The sequence below is a fragment of the Choloepus didactylus genome, chromosome 5 (assembly GCF_015220235.1).
Source record: "Choloepus didactylus isolate mChoDid1 chromosome 5, mChoDid1.pri, whole genome shotgun sequence".
In the NCBI taxonomy this organism is placed as follows: Eukaryota; Metazoa; Chordata; class Mammalia; order Pilosa; family Megalonychidae; genus Choloepus; species Choloepus didactylus.
Genome location: NC_051311.1, coordinates 165,553,738 through 165,569,561, shown reverse-complemented (window position 1 = coordinate 165,569,561; position 15,824 = coordinate 165,553,738). Strand labels below are relative to the sequence as shown.

Here is a 15,824-nt window from a genome sequence, read left to right as displayed (position 1 = left end):
CTGAAGGCAGGGGTCTGCTGAGAGGGCCTGGGCAGGGGTCCCGCGGGTGAGGGAGTCCCCGTCTCCTCCGAGGCCTCAGGCGCTCGCGCCCCCTCCCCCAGCGCCTCGGCCCTGCCCCGCCCCGACCGCAGGTTCTCGGCGCCGCGTCCCGCCTCTCCCCCTGCCCGGCCGCGGGCTGACGCCACCCTGGGTGCGGGTCCCAGCCCTCCAGCTGGCCCCGTGCCCCCTCCTCCTGAAGTGGGGCTGAAGCTCCACCCCGGCCTCCCCGGGAGCTGCAGTCCGGGGGGAGGGGCGGTGGGGAGGGGGGGGAGGAGGGCGGGACGGAGGCGCAGGGAGGATGGTGTGAAGGGGGAGGAGGAGGGGGCTGCGGGGAGGGGCGGGAGGAGGCGATGGCCCCGCGCACCCCGCCCGCCTCCGCAGTGCCTGGCACCCCGCGCTCACGCTCACTCGGGGCGGCGGGCGGGCGGGGCGGCTGACGTCACCGCGGACCCCTCCTCCCGCCAGCCGAGGGGCGGCGGCCGCGCAGGCTCCGCGGGGCGGCCGCACAGACGGACCGACAGACGCGCGGGCGCACGGCCAGGCCATGCCCGGGGAGGCTGCCCGCGCCGAGCTGCTGCTGCCGGAGGCGGGCGGCGCCGGCCCCCGCACAGGTGAGGCGGGCGGCCCCCAGCCCCGGTGGGGAGGCGGGTGGTCGCCGGCGGGGCCGCGGCAGGGGCTTGCCTGTCCCTCCCGGCTTTCTCCTCTCCATTCCTTCCCTCTCCGTGCTCCTACCCCCTTCTCGCTGTCCCCGACCCGGTCTTTTCCGCGCCGGGTCCCTCCCTCCACCTGAAACCTGCAGCACCCTCCCCTCTAGCCCTCACGCTGAAGGACTGCGGGAAGGGGGCGGGGATGGGGGCAGGGAGTGTCTTCTGGGGGCACAGGAGACAGGCTGCGAGTTCCCGAGGACCTGCGCCCTTGGCCCCCTGGCCTGGCTGCTGCTGGGGCTGGGAGGCCGCAGGGAGCTGTGCATCCGGGGCCCGCGTGCGCTCCCGGCCGGGCCCTGCTGCCGGGACAGTGGGTCCCGCGGGGCTCCGGGTTTTAGGGGCCCCAGCCTTTGGGGACCCCGGCGCGCCGCGCCCTATTGTGTGCGCGCAGGGCCGCCCGTGGGATCCAAGGCGAGTGGAGACTGGAGGGGGGCTGGGGGGGCGGAGCTCGGCCACATCTCTGAAAGCCAAGCCGGCACCCCTTCAGCCACCCATGGGGGTTGAGGAGACAGGAAGGGGTTCTGAACTGCAACCTGGCACCACTGGGACCGCCCAGAGAGGTCCGAAGCCTCCCCCAAAGGGATCCGTGAACAGGGTGGGAGGCTGTGGCTGGACTGGTCACTGCTCAAGAGGGAGGAGCGGGCCTGAAGCTTGAACCTGGGGAGGCCCAAGACCGAGGGTCCAAGGGGGACTAGTTGTGGGAGAAAAGGCAGAGAGGATCGGGGATGCTGGGAGACAGTGGGGGAGGGGCTGCAGGAGGACCGGGAGCAAGGCTGGAGGGCAGTGGCCAGGGTGTGCAGACAGTCCCAGTGTCCTTGACAGGCCATGTCAGCAAGCGTTGGAGGAGGCTGATAGGGTCAGTCCTGGGTCTGGGGAAGATCAGAGCTGGGATGGCATCCCATGGAGGTTGGGGGCATGTGTGGTGTGGTGTCCCCAAGGCAGCCATGGCCCCGGGATGGCCAAGGGTACCCTGCTCAGTGGACAGAGTCACGGGCTCTGGGCCCTAGGGATGGGGCCAGTGTTGGGTCCAGGGACCAGGGAGGTGACACAGGCTGCCTCCTCCCCGCTAGGACCTCCTTCCCAGGTCCCGCAAAAGCGATGCGGGGTGAAGTGGGGGAGAAGGGGTGCGGTCTTGCAGTGCAGATCAGGAATCCCTAGACTTAAGGTCTTGGGCTGGCTCTGGTCCCATTAGCTCGGTGACCTTGAACAAGTCACGGGAAACTTCTAGCCTTTGGTTTCCCTTCCATTCCAGCCTTGGCCCAGCTCCACCCTTGTCTGCCCCACGCCCAGTGCAGCCCTGCGCCCTCCTCCCCAGCCACACCCACTCCCTGATGTTGGGTTTCAGTCCCTGCCCCTGTGGACCCAAAGGACCTGTTTCTCTCAGGATGCCATGGCTACCGCAGCACCCCAACTTCCCAGTCCTCCGGGAGCCCACAGCAGTGCCTCCCTGAGTGAAAAGTGCTGGCATCCCCCGGGCCTGGAGCTCTGACCCTGCTGAGGGGCAGCTTGGCCCGGAAGGTCTCACCCTTCTTAAGTGTCACCTGTCATCTTGGCAGATACCCTGCGGGTCGGCTTGGACTGTGTTTTCCCCATGAGAAAGCTGAGGCGCAGAGAGATTTTGTAACTTGGGAGCATTGGTGGAGCAGGAATTGGAACTAGGCCTCTTAAGCCTCCTCTAACCCCGCAGCCCAGACAGAACTCAGCCCGTAGCTCCCCTCCCTCCCTCTCTCTGGGGCAGGGGCAGTACCTGGCCTGAGCCCTGGGGGCAGCAGGAGGGCCTTCAGCTGATGCTCCAAATGGAGGTGCCCTTGGCCTGAAGTGCAGGTGTGCAGATGGTCGGGGAGCTGACAAGCACCCCTTAAATGGGATATCAAAGGCCCATCAAAACTGAGGCTTGTTAGCATTTGAAATAGCACAGAAAAAAACGCTTATGAGATAATGTGGTGTGAACACAGCAAAATTCAAAATCGAATATGCAGTATGATCTCAGCTATGATAAAATACAGATGTTTAAAAGACCAGGGGGAGGGGGACCAGCAGGGGTTCAGGTTGTGATGCAGCTTGAAAGGGCTTTCTCCTACTTTCCTGAACTTTCTAAGTATTTTCTGATTCATGCATGTCATGTTGATTGTCCAATGAAGGTGTTTATTTTGCCCGTAAATGTTTACTAAGCGTCTGCTCTGCGGGGCGCGGTGGCCGCTTCCGGGTGAAGCTTGGTCTGGGTGGTAGGGTGGGGCCGCCTGGGATCCAGAGCAGGGCAGCCGGGGAGGGGTGTGGCTCACAGCCCATCATGTTCCCCTGGCGGAGGGTGATGGGATTGAGCTGCCGCTTTTCAGAGAGGACTTGGGTCGGATGCATTCTGCAGCCCCTCCCTGAGCTGGCAGGCCTTCCTGCAGCTGTGCCTGGCAGAACCAGGCCTTTCCCTCTGCGCCCCATGGGAGGGGTCATCGGTACTGCCCTCCTGGCCCCAATGCAGTGCCACTTTCAGTGGCTCAAACCCAGTCTCAGTGGGGATGCCCCCCTCCATTCTCTGGAGACTTAGCTGAATGCAGGGGCTCTGGCTTCCCCTTCTTCCTGTGCCACCCTGGGCTGAGTTCTGGGAGCAGAGCTAGGGTACAGGGCCCTGGGGAGGCCCTGACAAGTTGGGGTGTAGGGCTGGATGGCAAGGAAAGGAGTAGAAGGAGCCAAAGAGAAGAAACTCACCTCCTGTTACAGCAGTCATCCATGAGACCCAAAATGGGGGTAGGTTTGCCCAGGTCACACTAGGCGGCAGAGCTGGAGCTGGAGAGCAGGACCGCCACCCCCAGGCTGGGCCCCTTGCAAGGTGGCAAGTCTAACAGGGAGTTCCAGGGAAAGGACTTCTGGCTGTGCAACAGCTTCAGATAGCCCAGGCCCTGCTTCTGCAAAGCCCAAACAAACCCTAGTGTAGATTACATTAAGAAGCAGCTGCAAGCCCATCTCCAGGGAAGATGAGAAAGCAAGTTAAACCTTTCTTGGAGTCTCTCAGAGAAAAAGCCAAAGGGCGATTCCATTTATAACAGACAGTGGTGCTGCCTCCAGACCCTCTTCCCCACCCCACTCCCAGACTCACAACTCTGAACCGCTTCTCATTGCTTCCTCCAAACTCTTACCCATCGTCCCCTCAAAGGCAGCCCACACAGCTTCTTCTACCTCCTGCCTTCCCATACCAGCTCTCCTCCAAGCCCTTTGCAAGCATCTCAGCTTTTGGCCTCTCCTTGACCTGTGCCTCAGTTTCTCCTCTGAGAAAGGGGGAGGTGGCATGGCTTTGAAGCTCTGCTTCTCCTTGGTATGGCAGATGCCTTGCAGTTGCATCAGGGGGCTGCCCGGGGGCCCCAGGCCCACTCTCATCTCTTTCTCTGTCTCCCCAGACTTGTCCTGTGATGCCGCAGCTGCCACCACCCCCAGTGGGGACCGGCTGGAGCACTGTGCCCTGACTCCTGGGCCCAGCCCCTTGGCCCTCACGTTCCTGCCCAGCAAGCCGGGCGCCCGGCCCCAGCCCGAGGGAGCCAGCTGGGATGCAGGGCCAGGCCAGGCCCCATCAGCCTGGGTGGCCGCAGCTGAGGGCAGCCTGGGCCCCGCGCTCCCTGAGGCTCTGTCTGCAGAGGCCCCTCTCCCGGCCACCCTGGAGCCACGGATTGTGATGGGCGAGGAGACCTGCGGGGCTCCCCCGTCACCCAGGACAGCCCCACCAGAGCTCAGGGACTGGGAGGGTGGGTGCACAGACCTGGACCCACCCCCCGAGTTGTGTTCTCAGGGTGACCCTCCTGTGCCTTGCCCTCACCCGGACCCTGACTCCTATTTCACGCCACCGTCCACCCCTCCCAAGGCCACCACCTACGCCCTGCTTCCAGGCGACGGGCCCCCCAGAGAAGCCTGGGATGCAGAGACCGAGCTGCTGCGAAACTCACCGCCCCCCTCGCCGTCGGGCTCCTACGTCACGGCTGACGGGGACAGCTGGGCCTCCTCGCCGTCCTGCTCCCTGAACATGCTGGCGGTTGCTGAAGGTTTGGACTTGGCCTTGGGCTGGCGCCCGTGCTCCCCAGGAGGGGGGGTGGAGGAGCAGGAGCCCCGCCCGGCCACGCCCACGAGCCCAACCTCCTCTGTGTCCAGCCTGTCCCCCGACAGCAGCTCCTCCTGGGGCCAGGGGGAGCACTTCTTCGACCTGGACTTCCTGGCAAACGACCCGATGATTCCCGCCGCCCTCCTGCCCTTCCAGGGCAGCCTCATCTTCCAGGTGGACGCCATGGAGATCACGCTGCTGCCGCCCGAGGAAGAGGCTGTGGCCTCCTCCCCCGGGGCGGACCTGGCAGGGGAGAGCGAGGACGACAGCACGTCCGCGTCCTTCCTGCAGTCCCTATCAGACATGTCCATCGTCGAGGGTGTGGACGAGGCCTTCGCCTTCCGGGACGACACCTCGGCGGCCTCCTCCGACTCCGACTCCGCTTCCTACGCAGGGGTGGAGGATGAACGGCTGTACAGTGGAGAGCCCCACGCCCAGCCCAGCACCTTGCCCCATGATACCATCCATAAGGTGGAGGACAGTCAGTTAGACGGGGCCGAGGGGCTGCAGACACAGGAGACGGCCCCGTCCCTGGGCCAGGGGGTGGCTGCGATGGTGCCCACCCCTCAAGTCTCAGAGGGGCAAGTCCACCTTATTGCAAACCAGGAAGCGGCCGTGAAGATGATGATGGCAGAGGCTCCGCTTCCTGAGGAGGGTTTCCTTTCTGGCCAGGCATCGGCTGCCACGCTGACACCTTACAGCCCAGAGCCTGTTGCCATGGCAGCCCCATGGAACGAGGATGCAGGATCCACCAGAGGACTGCCCAGTGTTGCCAGGGCAGCACCTCGGCCCCAACAGGAGGCAGCGAACTTCACCTTAGGCCAGGAGACGGTGGCTACAGAAACAGCTCAAGCTGGGCAGGGAGAAGTGAGCCCCACATTATGCCCAGATTCTCTCGAGACATCAATAACTCTTCAGAACCCAAAGGAAGACGTAGGCCCAGGTCTCTCCTCGGGCCAGGAGTCTGTTGTGACAGCAGCACCTGTTCCCCAGCAAGGAGAAATAGACCTCCTTTTACCCCAGGAGTTTGTCTCTTCAGCAATTCCTCTGACCCCGCAAAAAGAGGCAGGCTTCACCTTGCACCAGGAATCTGTTTCTATGGCAGTGCCTCTGCTTCTGCAAGATGTCAGCCTCCCCTTAGGCCAGGAGGATGTTGCTATGGTAACCCCTCTGGCCCTGCAGGAAGAAAGAGGCTGCGTGGGAGGGACGGAGTCCGAGACTTCGGTGGCAGCCCTGGCCCCGCAGGAAGCAGGTGTGACCTTAGGGCTGGGGCCTGCTGCTGAGCTGGTAGCCGTGGCAAGTCCTCCACCTGAGGAAAAACCAGCAGACCTCACTCTGGGCCTGGAAAGGCTACCCTTGGACCAGGTCCAGCAAGATGAAGTTGATCTCACCTTGCAGGGGGAGCCAGGTGCAGAAGCGGTGACACCCTCGACTGCTTGGGAAGAGCCAGGTTTCGCTTTTGGCATGGAGGCCCCAGACCACCCAGAGCCTGGATCTGGCCAGGGGGAGAAAGGGATGGCAGAAAGCCTCTCAGCACCCACCTACCTGCAGACAGATGATGGAACCGAACCGAACCTGCCTCTGGAGGAGACCCCAGAACCCCCAGAGCCCGGATCTGGATGGGGAGAGGAGGAGGGGGTTTCAGAAAGCCTCTCAGCGCCCACCTACCTGCAGACAGATGATGAGTCCGAGCCCCACCTGCCCCTGGAGGAACCTTTGGAACCTTCAGAACCAGGATCTGGATGGGGAGAGAAGGGGGTAGCAGAGGGTGTCTCAGCACACCCCTGCCTGCAGACAGACGATGGAACTGAACTTCACCTGCCTCTGGAGGAGACCCCAGAACCTCCAGAGCCTGGATCTGGATGGGGAGAGGAGGAGGGGGTTTCAGAAAGCCTCTCAGTGCCCACCTACCTGCAGACAGATGATGAGTCCGAGCCCCACCTGCCCCTGGAGGAACCTTTGGAACCTTCAGAACCAGGATCTGGATGGGGAGAGGAGGAGGGGGTAGCAGAGGGTGTCTCAGCACACCCCTGCCTGCAGACAGACGATGGAACTGAACTTCACCTGCCTCTGGAGGAGACCCCAGAACCCTCAGAACCTGGATCAGGATGGGGAGAGGAGGAGGGGGTTTCAGAAGGCCTCTCAGCACCCACCTACCTGCAGACAGATGATGAGCTTGAGCCCCACTTGCCCCTGGAGGAACCTCTGGAACCTTCAGAACCAGGATCTGGATGGGGAGAAGAGGAGGGGATAGCAGAGGGTGTCTTAGCACACACCTTCCTGCAGACAGATGATGGAAGTGAACCTCACCTGCCTCTGGAGGAGACTTCAGAACCTCCAGAGCCTGGATCTGGATGGGGAGAGGAGGAGGGGATAGCAGAGGGTGTCTCAGCACACACCGGCCTGCAGACAGATGATGGAACTGAACTTCACCTGCCTCTGGAGGAGACCCCAGAACCCTCAGAACCTGGATCTGGATGGGGAGAGGAGAAGGGGGTTTCAGAGAGCCTTTCAGCACCCACCTACCTGCAGACAGATGATGAGTCCGAGCCCCACCTGCCCCTGGAGGAATCTCTGGAACCCTCAGAACCAGGATCTGGGTGGGGAGAGGAGGAGGGGGTAGCAGAGGGTCTCTCAGCACACACCTGCCTGCAGACAGATGATGAGACTGAACCTCACCTGTCCCTAGAGGAGACCCCAGACCCCCCAGAGCCAAGGTCTGTTGAGGGAGAGAAAAGGGTAGCAGAAAGCCTCTCAGCACCCACCTTCCTGCAGACAGACGATGGAACTGAACTTCCCCTGCCTCTGGAGGAGACTTCAGAACCCCCAGAGCCTGGATCTGGATGGGGAGAGAAGGAGGTAGTAGAGAGCCTCTCAGCACCCACCTGCCTGCAGACAGATGATGGGACTGAACCTCACCTGTCCCTAGAGGAGACCCCAGACCCCCCAGAGCCGAGGTCTATTGAGGGAGAGAAAAGGGTAGCAGAAAGCCTCTCAGCACCCACCTGCCTGCAGACAGATGATGGGATTGAGCCCCACCTGCCCCTGGAGGAACCCCCAGAACCTCCAGAACCAGGATCTAGCCAGGGAGAGGAGGAGGGAGTAGCAGAGGGTCTCTCAGCACCCACCTGCCTGCAGACAGATGATGGGATTGAGCCCCACCTGCCCCTGGAGGAACCCCCAGAACCTCCAGAACCAGGATCTAGCCAGGGAGAGGAGGAGGGAGTAGCAGAGGGTCTCTCAGCACCCACCTGCCTGCAGACAGATGATGGGATTGAGCCCCACCTGCCCCTGGAGGAACCCCCAGAACCTCCAGAACCAGGATCTAGCCAGGGAGAGGAGGAGGGAGTAGCAGAGGGTCTCTCAGCACCCACCTGCCTGCAGACAGATGATGGGACTGAACCTCACCTGTCCCTGGAGGAGGCTGTACAGCCCCCAGAGTCTGGATGTAGCCAGGGAGAGGAGGGGCTAGCAGAGAGCCTCTCAGTGCCCACCTGCCTGCAGACAGATGATGGAACTGAATCTCTCCTGCCTCTGGAGGAGATCCCAGACCCCCCAGAGCCGCGATCTGTCCAGAGAGAGAAGGGGGTGGCAGAAAGCCTCTCAGCACCCACCTGCCTGCAGATAGATGATAAGTCTGAACCTCAGCTTCCTCTGGAGGAGACCCCAGATGTCCCAGAACCAAGATTTCTCCAGGGAGAGAAGGGGGTGACAGAATGCCTCTCAGCACCCACCTGCTTGCAGACAGATTATGGGTCTAAACCTCACCTGCCTCTAGAGGAGACCCCAGAACCTGGATTTGGATGGGGAGAGGAAGAGGAGGTAGCAGAGGACATTTCATTGCCCACCTGCCTGCAGACAGATGATGGGTCCAAGCCTCTCCTGCCTCTGGAGGAGACCCCAGAATCCCCAGAGACGAGATTTCTCCAGGGAGAGAAGGGGGTGGCAGAAAGCCTCTCAGTGCCCACCTGCCTGCAGACAGATGATGGAACTGAATCTCTCCTGCCTCTGGAGGAGACCCCAGAGCCCCCAGAGCCGAGATCTGTCCAGAGAGAGAAGGGGGTGGCAGAAAGCCTCTCAGCACCCACCTGTCTGCAGACAGATGATGAGTCTGAACCTCACCTGCCTCTGGAGGAGACACCAGACCCCCCGGAACCTGGATTTGGATGGGGAAGGGAAGAGGGGGTAGCAGAGGACATTTCAGTGCTTACCTGCCTGCAGACAAATGATGGGTCAAAGCCCCACCTGCCTCTGGAGGAACCCCTGGAACCCCCAGGGCCTGGATCTGTCCAGGGAGAGAAGGGGGTGGCAGAAAACCTCTCAGCGCCCACCTGCCTGGAGACAGATGATGGGTCTGAGCCCCACCCACCCCTGGAGGAAGCCTCAGCCCTCCCAAGCCTGAGGGGCAAAGACCAGAGGGGTGGAGGCCCCAAGTCGACTGAGCACAGACCTGTTCCCAGGCCCAAAGGTTCGGGGAAGGCTCGTGGGAGCCGCAGCCGGGAGGTGCGTCCTGCTGCCTGCCCTGAGGCCTGCCAGGTGTGGCCCCTGAGTCCACCGGAAGACAGAAGGGATCCGGGGGCTGAGGTGACCCAGGGGTCTGGGCATTCTCCCTCTGTGACCTTAGAGCCCATTTGGGGCACTGGCCCAGAGTCTTCAGCAGGGACCACCTCCAGGCTGGGCTGGGACTGCTCCGAAACATCTGCCACCACATCTCCAACACCCTCGGGGGGGCTGGAGCCTGTGCTCAGCACTGGGGACAGGGAGGGGGCAGGCCTCCGAGGACCACACCTTGGTCCGGCCAGTGAAGAAGCACCCAGTGTCCTCAACCGCACCCCCTCCCAGCCTCCAGAGACCCCTGCCCAGGACCTGCCCACCGCGCCCCAGGATAGGGCCCCGGATCCTGACCCCTTCACTCCCAGTGTCCCCACTGGGGCTTCTCCTCCCCACTCTGTGCCCTCTGCCCCCTGCCTTTGCCAGGGCCCCAGAGAAGATGCTGGTGAGGAGCCCCCACGCTCTCCAAGCCCCCAGCAGCTCCGGGCAGAAGCTCAGTGGGCATTGGCTGCTGTCTCAGGAAACCTGGTGCCTCCTGGGGCTGGGCAGCAGGCTAGCCTCTCACTCCAATCTCCCCTCCTCAGCCCCCAGGCAGCCCCCATGGGGGGTGCCCATGCCAAAGACCCGGCCTCTTATCTCTCCCCCCACTGCCAAGTGCCTCCTGGCTCTGGACCCCGAACCCTGGCCAGCCCTCCGGGGCTCCCAGCCGCCGAGCAGCAAGAGGACCAGGATCGCCTGGAGGAGGAAGGTGAGGAGATGGGTGTGGGGGGTTCTGGGGCCTGCTGTCCTGGGCTGGCGGGAGGGGTGAGCATGACGCGGGCCAGGCAGGCCCAGAATGCTGGCCCGGGAAGGAGAGGGGATCGTCCGTCACTGGGCCCGAGATGCAGCCAAGGGGGCAGGGCTGGGAGCCTCGGTGTCCTCACAGGCCGCCTCCTGCCCCGCAGACCTGCTGCCCGCCCGGGGCTCCGGCCAGCACTCAGACAGCCTCGCAGAGTCTTCGGCTCCCGAGCCGGAGGAGCAGGACCTGTCAGCACCTCGGACAGCGCCCTGCCCGCCCCAGGTGCCCCCCACCCCCACCCCCGGGCCATGCCCTCCACCTGGGTCTGGGGAGGGCATGGAGGAAGGGGTGCGTGGGCTCCAAGCTCCCACAGCCCCCCAATGCTCAGGCCCTCTGTCCTTTCCCTAGGCCCCAACTGCAGGCAGCAATGAAGAGGCCATCGCCAAAGCCAAGCAGAGTCGCAGCGAGAAGAAGGCCCGAAAGGTGGGTGGGGAGGGCGAGGGCGGTGGGTGCCCTGCCCACACCCCAGTCTCACACCCCACTGCTGGGCGGTCTGAGGTTCCGTGGTGGAGGGCAGGGGTCCTTCAGGCAAACAGAGCTCCAGACCCTCACCCGCCTTGCAAACCAGCTCAGGCCAGGTCAGGCCACGGCCAGCCCTCTTGCTTGGGAGGGGGAAAGGCGGTGAGTGGGTGGCAGTGCCCTCCCTCTTCCCCCGGGCAGTCTGCAGCCGGGATCTCTGCTCTGCTTCCCACCTGGGGGCAAGGCACAGGTCTGAGCCCCCTCTGCCCCGCCAGGCTATGTCTAAGCTGGGCTTGCGGCAGATTCAGGGGGTCACCAGGATCACCATCCAGAAGTCCAAGAACATCCTCTTTGTCATCACCAAGCCCGACGTCTTCAAGAGCCCTGCCTCAGACACCTATGTCGTCTTTGGGGAGGCCAAGGTCTGTCTTGGCTGTGACCAGGGGAAAATGGGGGGCCCCCCTCCTCCCTTCTTCTCCCTTCCCTTCCCTGACATGCCTGCCTCTGTGTGGCTGCAGATCGAGGACCTTTCCCAGCAAGTGCACAAAGCAGCAGCTGAGAAGTTCAAGGTGCCTGCAGAGCCCTTGGCCCTGGCCCCTGAGTCGGCACCTGGGCCGCAGGTGAAGCAGGAGTGCAAGGAGGAGGAGGAGGAAGAGGAGGTGCGCTGAGGGTGCTGGGGGCTCTGCTTGGGGTGGCTGGGCAGCCCCCTGCCCGCTCCCCACCACCTCTCTGCCTGCTCCCTCTTCCAGGTGGATGAGTCGGGGCTGGAGCTGCGAGACATCGAGCTGGTGATGGCCCAGGCCAATGTGTCGAGGGCCAAGGCCGTGCGGGCCCTGAGGGACAACCACAGTGACATCGTCAACGCCATCATGGTGAGCGTGGGCCAGACCCTTTCCGGAGGTGGGGGGGCCCCGGCTCCCTCTGCAGGCCGGGTCACTGCCTGGGCCAGCCTTCCCTGAGGGCCCCAGCGGAAGGGCCAGCTGTCAGGTGTGCTGGGGGGACCCCCTCTCCCCCTGACCTGATGTCCCTTTCCGTGTTTCCTGCAGGAGCTGACGATGTAGCACTGTGCGACCGCCCTCCCATCCCTTTCCCCTCCCCTCGCTGCTCAATAAATTTGGATTCCCTCAGCTTCTGCCAGCCCCTGCCTCCCGCCTGTCTGAGAGTGGAGCCTCACTGCAAAGCCCGGGGTGGTCGTCCCTTCCCTGGCATCAGAAGGGAATGTGAGGTCGGGGCTCCTGGCCATGGGTGCAAGGGGTGGGCTCTCTAGCCCAGAGAAGAGGAGTCTTGGGGACTGGAGTTTTCTGGAGGAGCAAGGGGCTCAGGAGGGATCTGAGAGATGTCAGGCTGAAAGCTCCACCAGCCTCTCGGCAGAGGAAGTTGTGGCCCTTTAAATACAGGCCCTGCAACAGACCCAGCTCGGGGCTCCCCTCCTTTCTCTAGGAAGGCCAGTGGCCACACCACAGGGGGTCACACACCCAAGGCAGAAAAAAGAAAAGCAGGCATCGATGGGCGTAAGTATGCATGCACTGGGATGCCTTCTCCACACGGACAGCAGTTGGGCTGGGTACATGAGGAGCTGGGGTCACGAGGGGCTGGGCACATGAGGGGTGGTGTGGCCCGTTGGAGTGCAGGACCCACGTGTTCCAGGGCCCCTGGAAGGGGGGCGAGCCAGCAGCCTGAAGGCCCAGAGCCTGGGAGCTGTCTCCAGCCAACACCAGATGCTTCCAGGGCAGGAACTACTTCATATAAACCTAGATGGTATAAAAAATAACGTTTCTATCTTAGCATTTCTCTGCCTGGGCTGGGGTCCCGGGAACCACTCTGGGACAGCCCTGGACAGAGGGACGGTCTCCCCAGAACACACAGCTGTGAGTCTGTGTTCCCTTCTTGCTCTGAACTGGACCACACAGGGCCTGTCCACATGTGCCTGGGAAGGAGCCTGTGAGACTTCAGGCCCCTGGCCTGGGCCCAGATGCAGCTGGAGGCCTCTGACCCGGCCTCCCCCAAGCCCTGTGCATGGGGGGGAAGGGGGTGTGGTGCAGGCAGCACAGCCACCAGGTCCGATGTGGTCCACTGGCCGGGACAGTGGGAACTGTGCCAAAAGACGGGACCCCAAAGAGTGGCAGGAGGCTGCCTTGGGTCGAGAAGGAGAGGCAGCGGCCGAGACTGGGTGGACCTGGCAGACCCCGGCTGGGCTGAGGGGCTGCTCACTGGTTGAGGAGGGGGTGCTCCAGTGCCATGAACCTTTCTGGGCCTCTCCCCTCCCATCTCCAGGCCCCAGACATCCAAGGGAGAGTCACGCCTTCCACTGCCATCCTCATGTCCCAAGGGCTATCCTGGGGCCCAAAGGTGTGGAGAGAAGCAGCTCGCTGCCTAGAGAGGGCCGGCAGGGTTGGGGGGGGACCCGCGGTGTGGGCTGCCACTCAGCACCTCTGACACCCAGACCCTCAGCTCAGAGAACAGGTCTCCGTGGGAGCAGGAGCTGCCCGCGCTGCAGCTTTGGGCCATTGGGGTGTCCTCTGCAAAGGCAGAGGCTGGACATGGGGACGTGGGGACGTGGGGACGGCTCGTCGTGTGTGGCTCAAGTCAGGGCTGGGGACACCCAACCAAGCTCCACACAGGACTGCAGTCAGCAGGGCAGAGGCATGGCAGGGGTGCCTGGGGTGGGGTGGGGTGGGGAGGGGGACAGGCAAGGGATGGGGGTGGGGAGTGCACACAGGCCGTCCTCTGGCTCTCCACCCTCCACCCCGAGGTCAGGGGGCCTGCTGGGGCACAGGTGGAGAGCCCAGCAGTCAGGAGACCGCCCCTCCCTCCCACATGCAGGGGGGCCCAGAACGCCTGCCCGGGTCCCCACAGCCAAGGAGCAGGAGCCCGAGGGGAAGGCCAAGATCAAGTCCTGCTGCCTTCCCGGGCACCAGCACCCCCAGCCCCAGCCCCCAAGGAATGGCTGGTCCAGGGGCCTCTGGCCCTGTAGGCACCGGCCTGGGTGGCCTGGGCAGACGGGGCCACCCACACGGCTCGCTGGCCCAGGGCACACCCCAGAGCAGGACCTGGCCAGGAGGACGTGCCACCTGGCACCCCCAGCTCTCAGCCAACCGCACCAGAAATGCACTTGGCAACAGGAGATTTAAATTATTCACATTGTAGTAAACTTTTCTTTAAGGTCTCTGAGTTACAATGGGAACATCCGTGTGCAAAACTTTGAAAGCTGTCCTGGGCCGTGTGTCAGTCCCCCAGCCTCGTGGGGCGGGTCAGTGGGGTGGACGTGGCCGAGCCCCGGGTACCCGGGCGCATTCGTCCTTCACAGTAGCAGGGCTCGGGGCACCAAGAGCCCTTTCCAGGGGCAGCCCGGGCGGTGGGGAGACCCCGCTCCCTGTCACGCGGAGTCCTGGTCCATGCTGCAGCCCAGGGCCTCGATGTCGTTGCTGATGTCCGAGATCATGCGGTCCCACTCGTCGCCCTCGGAGGGCGCGGACTGGTCGTCGGAGCTGCCCGCGGCCCGGGTGCCGTTGGTGGTGGAGCTGGAGGCCGTGCTCATGGCCCGCCGGCAGCGCCCGAAGCTGTCGGTGATGATGCCCCGGCCGTCCTTCACGCCGATGGTCTCCAGGAAGTTCTCAAAGTGCTGGCTGTCCTTCTCGGGGATGAAGGGCCTCAGACCTGGCGGAGAGGTGCGTGGTCACCGGCTGCTGCTCTGGCAGGTGCAGGCCCCGCTGCCCAGGCCACACCTAGGCAACAAGATGCACCGCGAGCCCACCCTGGCAGGACCTGATCTGCCCGGGAAGGGTGCTGAGCTGCCCCCAAACCAGCTCTAAGGCGGCAATGGAGGGCTCAGGCCGGGAGCCCACCGCTGGGGCAGGCTAACACCCCACTCTGGTCACTGCCTCTGTGAGTGGCTGACACAAGCCCTCCCTGCCCACCAAGCCCTCGGAGGCTGTGCCCCAAGGCCTTCTTCCATCTACCACCTCTCACCGGCACCCTGGGAGGCGGACCTGTAATGCCCACTCTACAGACAAAAAGTGGCATCAGTGGTGCCCAGTAGGGTGCAGCGAAGCCACTCTGAGACCCAGAGCACCCAGCTCCCCAAGAGCAAACCCCTCCAAACCCCACACCCCAAGGTAAGGTCCCTGACTCTGAAGGCTGCACCCCTGTGCTTCTACTCCCTAGGAGAAGGCAGGTGTTTTGAAAAGAAAAAAGGGTGACAGGGCCAGGAGGTGGGGGAGGTGATGCCCCAGAGATGATCAAGGGCTCTGAGCAACATATGGCCACGTGGCTCCATTCTGCCCCCTCCAAAAGGGGCTACAGTTCCCAAAACAAGGCGGAAAGCAGCTGGGTGTGGTTCCCTAAGTCAAAAAAGGGCATGTCCCTGAGCTGGGGGTCAGAGGGCATGGCTCGGGCCCTGGCAGGGTGACTGACCCACAGCGAGAGGGCCGGCTGCAGCCCACGGGCCCCTCCGATGGCCATGAGCCCGGAGCACCAGGCGGGCAGGTGGCCAATGCCCTCCTCTGGGCTCCGCAGGGTAGGTGAGGCTGATAAACCCACCATGCCCGGCCTGCTGCAGGCAAGGTGGGGGGGTGGGGTGGCTCCTGATTCACCTGCTCCCGAGACCATGCTCTGAGCTCCCAGCTCCTGAGCCTACTGTCCTACTGTCCCATCCATGCCACAAGCATGACCCTCTCCTCCAAGGAGCCCTTCCCGGCCCCTCCAGCCCCAGCACTGGAGGTCCTGGCTGCCGTGTGGCCCCTACCCCACGGGCACTCCCTGTGGCCCACTCAGCTCTCTGCCCCAAGGAAGGGAATGTCTGGGTGTGTCACAGCTTCCACGGAGGACCTGCCGTCCCCTGCAAGAACCGCGGCAGAGCCCCCCGAGATCCCCGGGCGCTGGCTTCAAGCCCCCAGCCGTGCTTTAAGCCTCCCACTAGCTAACGGCAGCCCGCACCGCGCCCCGCTCCGGGCCCAGCCCCCGCGGGCCTCCAGCCAGTGCTCACCCAGCAGCAGGAACTTGCGGCTGTCCCCATACAGCTGCCGCAGGTTGATGCAGAACTCGTGGATGGAGGCGCCAGTGCGGTACTCGTGCAGCAGCGTGGCGAACTGCTGGATCTCCTGGGACGACAGCTTGGTGCGCAGCTGCCGGGAGAGCCCGGTGAGGGTGCAGC

General features: G+C 63.7%; 2 protein-coding genes across 6 annotated transcripts in view; one reads left to right on the top strand and one right to left on the bottom strand.

Moving 5' to 3' along the window:
* Nucleotides 1-493: 493 nt before the first annotated feature.
* NACAD (NAC alpha domain containing) lies at nt 494-11,799 on the top strand. Of its 4 annotated transcripts, none has more exons than XM_037837269.1 (9): nt 514-650; nt 4,133-7,966; nt 8,213-10,123; nt 10,320-10,435; nt 10,562-10,636; nt 10,948-11,094; nt 11,191-11,331; nt 11,422-11,544; nt 11,719-11,799. In XM_037837269.1, the coding sequence occupies exons 1-9, from the start codon at nt 584-586 to the stop codon at nt 11,731-11,733; spliced, it is 6,429 nt and encodes a 2,142-aa protein (XP_037693197.1). In that variant the 5' UTR covers nt 514-583; the 3' UTR covers nt 11,734-11,799. The 4 variants fall into 4 exon arrangements, with proteins under 4 accessions (XP_037693198.1, XP_037693197.1, XP_037693196.1 ...); XM_037837268.1 differs by having other exon boundaries at nt 4,133-8,089; XM_037837270.1 differs by having other exon boundaries at nt 494-650; nt 4,133-10,123.
* Nucleotides 11,800-13,789: 1,990 nt separating this feature from the next.
* Nucleotides 13,790-15,824, bottom strand: part of CCM2 (CCM2 scaffold protein) — a 104,117-nt gene continuing 102,082 nt past the window's right edge. For both annotated transcript variants that reach the window (XM_037837266.1, XM_037837265.1), the window contains exons 9-10: nt 15,657-15,795; nt 13,790-14,329 (exon numbers count right to left, since the gene is read on the bottom strand). In XM_037837266.1, the coding sequence (XP_037693194.1) occupies nt 14,049-14,329; nt 15,657-15,795 (420 nt within the window). In that variant the 3' untranslated portion in view covers nt 13,790-14,048. The remainder of the gene's footprint in view (nt 14,330-15,656; nt 15,796-15,824) is intronic.

Bases quoted from the DNA above. Each gene is read 5' to 3' on its own strand.
- NACAD (XM_037837270.1), top strand. From the start codon at position 584: ATGCCCGGGGAGGCTGCCCGCGCCGAGCTGCTGCTGCCGGAGGCGGGC. The intron at 10,637-10,947 runs GTGGGTGGGGAG...CTGCCCCGCCAG, and splicing joins GCGAGAAGAAGGCCCGAAAG to GCTATGTCTAAGCTGGGCTT. The intron at 11,332-11,421 runs GTGCGCTGAGGG...TCCCTCTTCCAG, and splicing joins AGGAGGAGGAGGAAGAGGAG to GTGGATGAGTCGGGGCTGGA.